At 35.6% G+C, this 11,686-nt stretch overlaps 1 protein-coding gene across 1 annotated transcript in view; it reads left to right on the top strand.

The window, feature by feature from the left end:
* The window catches only part of NaCP60E (Na channel protein 60E), a gene marked incomplete at its 5' end in the record, with an annotated part of 101,600 nt that overhangs the window by 44,426 nt on the left and 45,488 nt on the right, over window positions 1-11,686 (top strand). The window contains 2 exon segments of the mRNA XM_067049393.1: window positions 1,250-1,366; window positions 1,469-1,627. Of these exon segments, the coding sequence (XP_066905494.1) occupies window positions 1,250-1,366; window positions 1,469-1,627 (276 nt within the window).

Below are 11,686 nucleotides of genomic sequence, written 5' to 3'. Positions count from 1 at the left end.
TATATATATTATGGTTGCACAAGGCCTATATACAAACATACATATACTGGGTGTTCCATGATACAATTTCGCTCTCACTAACCTCTACAATTATTGATTTGATCGTAATAATGGTGGTCATAATAATTGGTTGGGTCATAATAGTGAAATTTGTTCAATCTTTTTAGGATATAGTAAATTTTCCAGCCTTCTCCACTTCTTTTTCAGCGCTCCTATCTGTGGAGTTTTCTAAAAAGTAAAAAAAAGATGTAGAGATGTGTGGACCCCCTCATAACGATATTTATTTTTTTACCCTCAAAAATCTTTCTGTTAGCTAGGACTGAGTTTTAATACGACTTCATCAATTATTAGTAGATTGAATGAACATCATATCAATTACTAGCACAACAAACTGGGGTGGATTCATAAATTCCAGTAGGTTTCACATGTTAGTTCAATCTCCATAAAATGTCTAATAGTATGAAAAGAGCCGGTTATGCACACCTTGAAAATAGACTTTGTAATTCAATTTGATGGATATAATGTAAGTGTTTGGGTGCTGTTAACTTTGGATACCCTATTCCACTTATTAGATAAGTGATTACATAGAAAATCAGAACATGGAGATCATGGATTTACCAAACAGGACTCTGTTAATTTTGAAAAATATTAATTTTATTTACTGTTTTATTGATTATTATTCTTATAATTACCGCCTAAATGAGGAATTATTTCAATATTTGACTTGATCTGAAAATATTTTTAATTACTTTGATTTCTACAAGCATTGTTAAAGCAGGCAGAGAATTACCTCTGTACTAAATTTAATTCAAATGTTACATCTCTTTCAAAAAAAAAAAAATGATTCAAATCTTTTTGTGCTTCTTATTTATGTTGAACTCGTGGATGAGGGACACAAATAAAATGTTTTTACCGGTCTTACGGTTAGATAATATAAAACATTCTTACGGTAGTGAGAACAAACAACACAATACAAAGCTTGTTGGCAACCTCCCGACTTGACTTGGTTTGCAACGGTTTTGTAACAGCAGTCGGGCTGTCACAAAACCGTTGCAAACGGTTCGAGCTCAACAATTGATACCATATATTCACAGTTTGCCACAGCAACATGTATACAGTAAAAAATTAATTTTTACATCTTACTTTAACAAGTTATATCTCACTTATATTATTGATAAAAAATCTTACTTGGGGTTTTATCAATTACCTTTTTCCAATAAACAAATACTGTGGATTTTATTCTTTTCAGGTTTCTGTATTCAGTCTATTGATTGAGGAAAACGAGAATCTAAAAGTTCTACGCTCATTACGTACACTACGTGCCTTGAGACCACTTCGAGCAATTTCAAGGTGGCAAGGAATGAGGGTAATTAATAATATATTTTATCATAGATACCTCAAATATTTTATTCAAGTACAGTTGGAAAAAAAAACTCAAACCAGAATAAAACTTTTTTTCTGATTCCAGATCGTTGTTAATGCGCTAATGTATGCCATTCCCTCTATCTTTAATGTACTTCTGGTATGTTTGGTATTCTGGCTAATTTTTTCCATTATGGGAGTTCAGTTCTTTGGTGGAAAATTTTACAAATGTGTTGATGAAGATGGGGAAAGACTTCCCTCATCTGTGAGTAACTTAAACAAAAAAATATTTATTGTTTTTTTTTAAACTGTAACTATTATATAATAACCTTTAAAGACATATACAGGATGTCCCAGTATACAGGTTCACCCTTACTTAACCTGATAACTTTGATTTGATTTTCACTAAGTCATAACACTTGCATGTTATTCATCTTTTGAGGGGTATTGTTGATTTTCTAACCTTCTCCAGTTTTTCTCCAGCGCACCTAACTCTGGAATTCCAATAAAATAGGTACTTTGAACGGCTAAGCCCTAAAACATAAACAATAATAATAAAGACTTGTGAATCTCCCTTATCTCTTAATCCTTTCGACTTTGAATTTTAATGTTATCTCTGTTTTACTTTGGAAGTAAACAAATCTTTTGTACGTTGTTAATTTTTAAGTTTAAACGATGCAAGTACTTTGAACAGGTAAAACAAAAAAATGAACAATGTTATGTAGAGCTTTATCTTCTAATCCTTCGATGATTGTAAACAAGGGACTTTGAACTTGTGCAATCCCTAAAGCATAAACAAACTGAGAAATAAATAGATCCTTTCTTAGTAGGACATTTTGATCTTACTTATGTTTTAATACTTTCGACTTTGAGCTATAATAGTTTCTATTTTAATTTCCTCATCGGGTATCAACAAAGCAATATTTAATTCTCTATGGATTGAATTTTAAACGGGTAATACCTAAAACATAAACACTGACATTGAACTCGTTAATCCACTTTATCTGTTTATTCTATTGGTGTAATTGAAGAAACTTTTAACCACTAATAAATTACATATAGGAGTAGGTGATGTGATGTCATTATTATCAGCTAATAGAGTTGTCATAAAATTAAAAATGTACAAAAATTCGTGTTCATTTTTTAAATTTCCTTTTTCCTGCTTTATTCACTACAACCTTCCAGCTGTTACGTAACCATCATCAACCCAATGAAATACGTTATAGACGCTGTGTGCCAGGCCGCCATTTTGTTCGTATATTCGTGTAGCAATACTTTGAGCTTTAATTTCTAAATGAGAAGTAGGGCTTTGTAATCTCTTCTATACTTAAATTCTTTCGACTTTGAATTATAATCCTCTTTCTTTTAATATTTAATTGAAGTATAAACTTTTAAACTTTAATCATTGAACTTTTTAACAATACTTTTTATTTATTGATAGATATTACAATCTGCCACACGGTTGTGGGCAATAGGTGATGAATGATCTCACACATACTAAAATAAAATAAATAAATGAATTAAAAAAAAAAAAAAAAACTATCTGTGTGAAAAAATAAATAAACAAAATAAAATAATATAGTCATTTACACTCTAATATTCAATATTTACACAATCGACCTGAGGATCCCTGAGCCCACTCTATCCCCCACGTGTGAGTTATATTTCCATATTCATAACAAGACGTAATATCCCGCAGTTTGAAGAAATCTAGCTATTCTAGAAATATAGCTCGCAGTCAACGATTTGCGTTCTTCTACGGCTTTCACTGGAATTATAATTTTACTCTTTGCGGCCGCGCCTTTTTATACTTTTTAAGTCTAACACCATTGATGTATGGTGACTACATGAGTATTTCTCTGGATTAGTTTTCTTTATAAAAGATCTTGCAGAATAACTAGAGCGCTATATTTAATCGTGGTTGTGGATTTCTTTATAGATGGTAAGATACAGGAAATTTTATCCTTTGTTACTGGAAGTTCCGTCTGTCACACTCCAGGCAAAAATCGCATAGATGGTTTGATTTGAATGGAGTCCATTATATTCCACGGCCCTATCATGCATTCCCTATTAGGCATATAGTTACAATCTTCTGATAATCTTCACAGAATCCAAGCAGAGGTGATAAAGGAACCCGTAGGTTGAAGCACCTTTATATACTTTTTAAGTCCAACACCATTGATGTATGGTGACTACATGAGTATTTCTCTGGATTAGTTTTCTTTATAAAAGATCTTGCAGAATAACTAGAGCGCTATATTTAATCGTGGTTGTGGATTTCTTTATAGATGGTAAGATACAGGAAATTTTATCCTTTGTTACTGGAAGTTCCGTCTGTCACACTCCAGGCAAAAATCGCTTAGATGGTTGGACTTGAATCGAACTACACGACGCTCGGAAAAAAACCTTTTTTCCTTTGTTTTTAGTATCATTCTGTGCTGAAACCCGAGAACGAGTGCATAGATTGGAAGTTCTTTTTAAATTTCAAAAGAAAACTTTTTTTTTTTCTCTCTTTCCCATTTGTAGTTCATCGTCAATTGAAATAACCATTTAGAGATGTCACTGGCTGCATTTGCATTTGCACTCGCAAATACTCTGGAATATATGAAAATTGGCACTGCAAACTCACAGGACCTGTAGAATGCAATTTCTAGACAGACAGCTTTATCGGAAAAATAGGTGATTTGAACCATATTTGAAGCGAAGGTAGCGGAAGACCTTCTAGGAGATGCGGTCTCATTGAAGGCGAAGGAAGATATCCTTCAAATGTAAAGGGAGGTTAGAAAACCTCGATGGACTAGCAGGCAGTATGTGGGGTTCTCCTTACCCGATATAATCAAATTACGGATAAAATGAGAGAAATAGTGGATGTCGAGGAGGCCAAGGGAAGAATGTGGTTCCTGGCTACAATCCTCAAGGTACAGTTAGCCAAAGTGACGGGAAGAAGATAAAGGCTACCGAATGGGGGATCATTTGTTGAGGGAGCGCAAGACATGATCGATTCAAGCGCAAGAGTAGAAGAATCGAGAAGAAACCGGATAGACGAAATGATGAAATAACGAAAACCAGGAAACAATAGGACTCCAATATGCCCCTATATAATTACTTGAACTGATCACTGGAGGATACCTTTACAGTAGATAAAAAGCAACCACAATGGAGATGCCTACCCACCTATGCCATTAAAGTAATATTAATTGAACATAAAAAACATATATAAATAAACAAGTCGGAAACAGTGTATACAAAAAGAAGTAGAGCTATATAAACAAATGTTTAATAAATGATATGTTACAGAAAGCGGGAAAAAATATCTTATCAATAAAATAAAATAAGGGATTTCTCTTATCTTCGATGAGAAATTATGTTGAGTTGCAAGCCTTTCAGAAACAGGCTGGTATTGCTTCCAGTAGGATGTAGTCCCTCTTTTCAGGCTTTCGTAGAACTTAACTGCAGCTTTGGGTGAGGTTTGACCCCACTCAGAACTTCTATACCGGCAACGGGGGTGGATTTAGGAGCTGCTAGGATAAATCTAAGTGCTTTATTCTGGGTTACTGTCAGCTTGGCCAGAATTTCTGAGGCAATTATAAGCAGTTCTGCTCCATTTTCCATTGAAGGTTGCAAATGCGTTTCTTTGCGACTCAGAGGACATCTTTCGACGCCTCCCATTTCAATCCTACCAATCTTCTCAGTAATCGCAACATTCGCTGCTCAATCTGACTACATAATGTCGCAACACGCTTCGACTATGAAAGACAATTATTCAAATTAACACCCAGGCACTATGCACAGTCTGCCCTGGCTGTTGTGTGTCTCCTAGCCACAGTGTTAACTCATGTGGTTTGGTTGACAGAGAGATCAGCAATGCACATTCTTGGATGCATTATTGACCATTTTATTTTCCTCTCCTCATAGATGGATGTTGCTCAAAACTTTGTTTAGGCAGGCACTCTAGTCCTGGTATATTACTAGTGGTGGCCCACACTATTAGGTCATTTGCATACAGCAGGGTGTTAATACCAGGTGATTCGGTGTTGTTAATATCATACACCATGGTATTAAAAAGTATTGGGATTAAAACAGATCCTTGGGGTAGACCATGTCGTGTATGACGGCAAGGGGACGTACTTCCAAAGTAGTTAACTCGCATGAATCTCTGGGAAAGATATGAACGGATAGCTTCGTATAACCTTCCTCCTAATAATAAAAGTAAGAACAGTAAAAACAGTTCATATATATTCGTTAGCAGTGCAACAGTAACATCGTAAAATGGATTTCAATGGATCGGTAGTATTTGTTTGAGTTCGTTAAGTAAAAAAACATTTAAGTGCAAGCAGTAATATAAAATGGATCTCAACAGATTCAATGAAATAAATAGAATTGAGCAGGCGACAGGACCTGAGAACTTCCAAATGTTGAAATTCCAGGTAAATATCTTCTTAAAAGACAACGTTTAACTTAGATCAGATTTACTAAATATATTATAATGTACAGTTGTAAATAGCAATAAATAAATATTAAAAAAAAAAAAAGACAACGGATTGTTTGAGGTTGTTTCTAAAGATTTTGAGCCTCCCGTAGTCCAGCAATGTAAAGGTATATGTGCTAAATGATGCTAAAGCCCAAAAGTTAATAGTAACCACAGTAAATTGGAGAGCATTAACTCATATTTTGATTTGTACTACTGCAAGTCAAATTTATTCCAGAATACGTAACATATATGAATGAAATGTTTCTAAGCAAATGTATGAACTTTTACAAGATTTCTTTGATTTTAAATTTAAGACAGAGATAGACATGCCAAACCATATAAGCTCAATCGAAAATAATGATTATAATACTTTATTTATTCTGGAACGAGTCCCTTTAAAATAATACAAAGAAATCAATAGATGAGGGCTTAGGAGCCTCAGAAATACTTAAACAAAAATACCAAGAAATATAAACAGTCATAATAAAAAAATAATTATAGGTTACTTTCTCACTTTTATCAGTTGAACAATAAAAAATGAATAAATAAAAAAGAGAAAAGAAAACGATGTAAAAATAATTAAGAATGATATAATAGTTTACATACATATTTACAATTATATTAATGTATGGATCTGAATTTTATGGGTCTGAATGGATAGGAAATGATTGAAAAGGCGGCATTTAAAGGTAGGGAGGGTATTGGAGCGACGGATGTTGGAAGGGATGGAGTTCCGGATAATGAACGATCTATCGAAAGCAGCGGTTCGGTGGGCCCTTGTGTATAAATCTGAAGACCGGGAACGGGTATTGCGGGAACGTATGGAGGATTTGAATTGAAGGAGCTCGTAGATGTATGATGGACGGCGGGATTGGATGACTTGGAAGATGAAGGAAGCCATGAGATACTTACGATGGTAGGAAGGGTAAAGCCACTTCAACTCTGCATATAAACGGGAAACAGAGGCGTCCCTTGGGATCCCGAAGAGGTATCGTACATAGCAATTAATCAAACGTTTTAATTTCGCCTCGAGATCCCCAGAGATGCCCTCATACACTGTACAGCAATAGTCAAAGTGGGGAAATATTAGAGAAGTGACCAGGAGCCTACGAGTTTCAAATGGAAATAGGCGGCGGAGGTAATTTAAACTTTTTAAAGTTGAAAAGGTACGGCGGGAGATATTGGATACATGTTTTTTCCAGGAAAGTGTTTGATAAAGGTTATTCCCAGGTTTTTGATGGTGGGGTAAAATTTGATGGGACTATCATGTAGGAACAGAGTTGGAATATTAGGAACTATTTTTAGGAGATGATTGGAGCCTTGAGGAACACCACAGGAAAGGGGAAGGGTTTTAGATGGAGGTTCACCTGGAACGACTACATACTGGGACCGATTTGAGAGAAAGGATTTGAACCAGCACAGGGCACTGTTGGATAGAGGAAGATTACGCAATTTAGTAAAGAGGGTGTTATGGTCAACAGTGTGAAAAGCTTTGGAAAAATCTAGAAGGATGAGGATAGTGAGGTTTCGGTGTTCAATGGAGTTTTGAAGGTCATGGGTTATTTTAAGCAGAGCGGATTGCGTCGAGTGGCCAGATCGAAAGCCAGATTGGAAAGGATTGATAAGGGAACGTTCATCTAGGAAGTTGGAGAGTTGACTTTGGACAAGGTGTTCTAACGGTTTGGAAAGGTTAGATAGGAGAGATGTAGGACGGAGGTCGTGCAGTAAGCTAGGGCTGGAAATTTTCTTCAACGGTCGGACAAGGGCAGTTTTCCAGGAAGATAGGAATATGGAGTTTTGCAATGAAAAGTTGTAGATGTGGTAAAGAACGGAAATCAGGACAGGGAGGCTGGATTTTATTAGTTTTACTGGAATACTATCAGGGCCATAATCATTAGTGTGGGAATTTAGAACAGCGGAAAGTAATTCATCGTTGGACAGATGTGATAAACAGAAGTCTTCTGGATTGAAATTGTTATGTTGAATATCGGAAATAGATGAATTATGAGCATAGGATAAGAAATGGTTATTGAGGTCATCTGGAGTCACATGGAGTGAACTGAGATTATTGGATTCTGGTAGGGATAGGTTACGAAGTATTTTCCATTTGGATTTGGAATCAGGAGCATTGGAAAGGGTATTATGAAAGTAGGTGCCTTTAGCAAGTCGGACTGCGGATTGGGTTTCATTTCGGAGGATCTTGAAAGACATATATAATCGGCAGGTAAGCGGGTTCGACGGTATTTGCGACTCGCTGCATCTCTTCTTTTCATCATTTCATTTATTTCGGGGGTCAGCCAAGGAGCAGTGGGACGTCGTATGGTTCTGGTTTTCAAATGAGCATGGATATCTAATATGGATTTTAGGTTTGAGGACAGGGTGGTTACCTTAGGGTCAATGGAGTTATAGGAATATATGATGTTCCAGTATGGCATTCAAATTAAAATCATTGGGCAATGATATACCAAATAATACGATCATTTCAAAGGTAATAACAACACTTCCAGAGGAGTATAAATATTTTATAAGTGCTTGGGAAAGCACAGTCTCCGATATGAAAACTCTTTCCAATTTAACTACAAGATTGATGGCTGAGGAAAGACGCTCTTCAATTTCTACTGAGGAATCAGACAATGAGGTAGCGTTTAAAACCAATGTAAGAAGTAATTGGAGAACTGCTCCAGACACGAGGAAATATTTTTCTTGCTACCAAGTACATGTGAGTAAAGACTGCCCAACCAACAAAAAATCCTGTGGTGTGTGTAGAAAAACCAACCACCGAGAGAAGGTCTGTTTCTTCCGTAAAAACCAAAGATCAGCAGCTTCTTTACTTACTGAAAAATGTAGAAAAAAATCAACTGAATGGGTCTTAGATTCAGGTTCCACGAGACATATGACCAACAATATAAGTGTATTATCGCAGGCACAACCTATAAATGCTGAGGTAGATCTTGCTAAAAATTGTGCATCCATGACAGCCAAAATGCTTGCTTGTGTAAAAAGTGACAAGTGTCAACTGAAAGATGTGATGTACATCCCACATCTCAGAGAAATTTGTTGTTTGTGGATAAAATAACACAGGACAGTTGATCTGTGATTTTTTCTAAAAACAAAGTGAAAATTGTAAAACATGATACTGGAAAAAGGTCTTCTGAGGGATTGTATGTGTTAAAATTGGAGATTGATGCAAATGTGAAGGATTATACTAAAAATGTACCAGAAAACAAAAAAAAATAAATAAAATACACTAAAACATCTGTGCTTGTTAAAGACTATATAGTTGGTGTTAGTGAAGAATTAATTGGTGAATACAAAACGTAATGGTTCAGACGCTTTGTATTCACCAATGGATTCTTATGTTGGGGAACATGAAGTTACTAAAAAAACAGGAATGATAAACGGAGAAATCACACAATCAGGTAGCTTTTAAAACCAATGTAAGAAATAATTGGAGAACTGCTCCAGACACGAGGAAAAGTTTTTCTTGCTACCAAGAAGGACATGTGAGTAAAGACTGCCCAACCAAGTATTATCTAAATAAGATGTATGACCTCAATAGGATGTATGATCTCAATAAGATGTATGATCTCAATAAGATGTATGATTTCAATAAGATGTATGGTCTCAATAAGATGCCTGATCTCAATAAGAAGTATGATCTGAATAAGATGTTTGATCTAAATAGGATGCATGTTCTCAATAAGATGTATGATCTCATGCATGATTTTTTTTATTACTCTGGGGAATGTAGATAGCCCCGCTTGGCTATATATTGTTTGCTAATAGTTTATATTATTATTTTCAATTCACTATTTTTGTAAAATAACAACAATGATATATTTAATTATGTATTTTGCAGGCTAGCTACGTTTGTACGGGTGTTGCCCCCATAAACAAATAAATAAATTATTATTATTATGACTAAAATCACTGAATGAAAAGAAAACAGTTCAATTCAAAGCATTGAATTCCTAAAAACTACCAGCCAGGATGGAATACCAAAAATTTATACTTAAAAGATTAAATTAATTTTAAAATCGTTAGATAAGAGAAAAGCAACTCAAGATGTTGGAAAAACCAATAAAGTGGTCAAAGTTTCTGCACAATGCAACAAATGTGTTTCCGTAACGTCATACTTGGCAAAAGTGAGGTGGAGATAAAAACAGAAATATCTGTGTATAAACCAGTATTTATACATATGCTAACCTAATCAGCTGAAGATGGCCTAGTATTACAAAACACGGAAGCCATATACAAGCAAAGAAATAAAATTTCTGAGAATGTAGAAGGAGAAACTCTCAGTAAATCTAGATTTGACGGAATTAGATGTAAAGGAATAAGAGAAGATACGATGCAGAAACCTCTTATAGAAAAGAATGATGTGGTTCCGACATGTGCTATGAATGCTCTGAAACATTATATGGGAAACAAATATTGAGGTAAAATGATTATGCAGAACTCCAAAGAAAAGGTGGGAGGAAATCATATCTGGTAAGTAACAGTTGAATCATTCCAAGTGAATTCAAGAAGTTAGTAACAGATGGAGGAGGGTTTAAGAAATGGATCGAGGCTCCCTCGATACCGTAAGGTATACGGGTTGGTTAAAGAAGAAGTTACTGCACAAAAACCTGGTAATTAGGATGTCATAACATAGCATATGCTAACATAGGCGCTGCATCCCGTCACTGAGACTGGGCCTCCTCCAAAAAACTTTGCCTGTCAATAAGATCACCTGCAGCTGCTCTCCAGTTTCGGACTCCCAGTAGAGCTCGTGCGTCCAACGTCACTGAGTCCTCCCATCTTATTTTTGGCTTGCCAACCTTTCTTTGTCCTTGCCTTCGTTCTGAGTATTACCGAATCATCCATACGTGCAACGTGCCCGGCCCATCGAAGTCGTCCCATCTTGATAAACTTAACCTACATACAATGGCATGTAATATGTACACATTCAATGGATATGATGTGTACATAAGAGCTAAAAAGCAGGACGAAAGAGCTAAAAAGCAGGACGAAACATCGGAAAAACTGGTTATAGAAAATAATAATCTGAAAAAACAAATTAAAAGTATGGAAGCTAGAATAAATCAGGCAGAACAAGGCCAGCTTACCCACTCACTTGAAATCAGGGGCATTCCGGTGAAAACAGGTGACACACCCGAGGGCATAATATGTTCGATCGGAGCGGCATTGGGAGTGAAGCTCGGCCCGGAAGACCTGGATGCGGTGGAAAGAAAAAGGCCCAGAGGAGAGGACCCTCGCCCGCCTGCGATAGTGGTGCGATTCGTTCGCCAGACTGTCCGCGACGAGGTGATTCGGCTCCGAAAGGTGAAAAGAGATTTCACTACCAGGCATCTCGGCTGGGACAGCGACGAAAGGATCTATATAGGCGAAGAGATGACCCCCATCAATAGACACCTGTACTGGCTGGCGAGGCAGGTGAAGGCAGCCTTTCACTGACGCCACCCCCTTGGTTACATTAGATTTAAACCTCAGTTAATCTGCTATATTTTATTCTTATTGCTTAGCCTATTTTTATTTTGTCATTATAACCCCCCATTTTCTTTTTTATTTCTCAACTTAAGGAAAACTTTCTTTTTTATAGAAACTATTAATTTATTAGTGCATATTATTTATTTTATCTCCTTTAGTAAATTTATTTTAGTTTTTTTGAAATATTTTCCAAACACATTTTTACTTCTTTATCTATTATTTTCATCCTATATTTTATTTAATCTTCTAAGTAGCTTTACTTTTCTTTTTATCTTCAAGCCAAGTAAATTATCTTTGTGTTCAAATACTTATTTTATCTCTAGTAAATTATATTTATTATTTCTATATTTATCTAAATTTAAT

This window comes from Halyomorpha halys, unplaced genomic scaffold, assembly GCF_000696795.3.
Source record: "Halyomorpha halys isolate HHAL.00 unplaced genomic scaffold, Hhal_1.1 Scaffold1889.1, whole genome shotgun sequence".
Classification (NCBI taxonomy): domain Eukaryota; kingdom Metazoa; phylum Arthropoda; class Insecta; order Hemiptera; family Pentatomidae; genus Halyomorpha; species Halyomorpha halys.
This window is presented reverse-complemented; position numbering and strand designations above follow the sequence as displayed.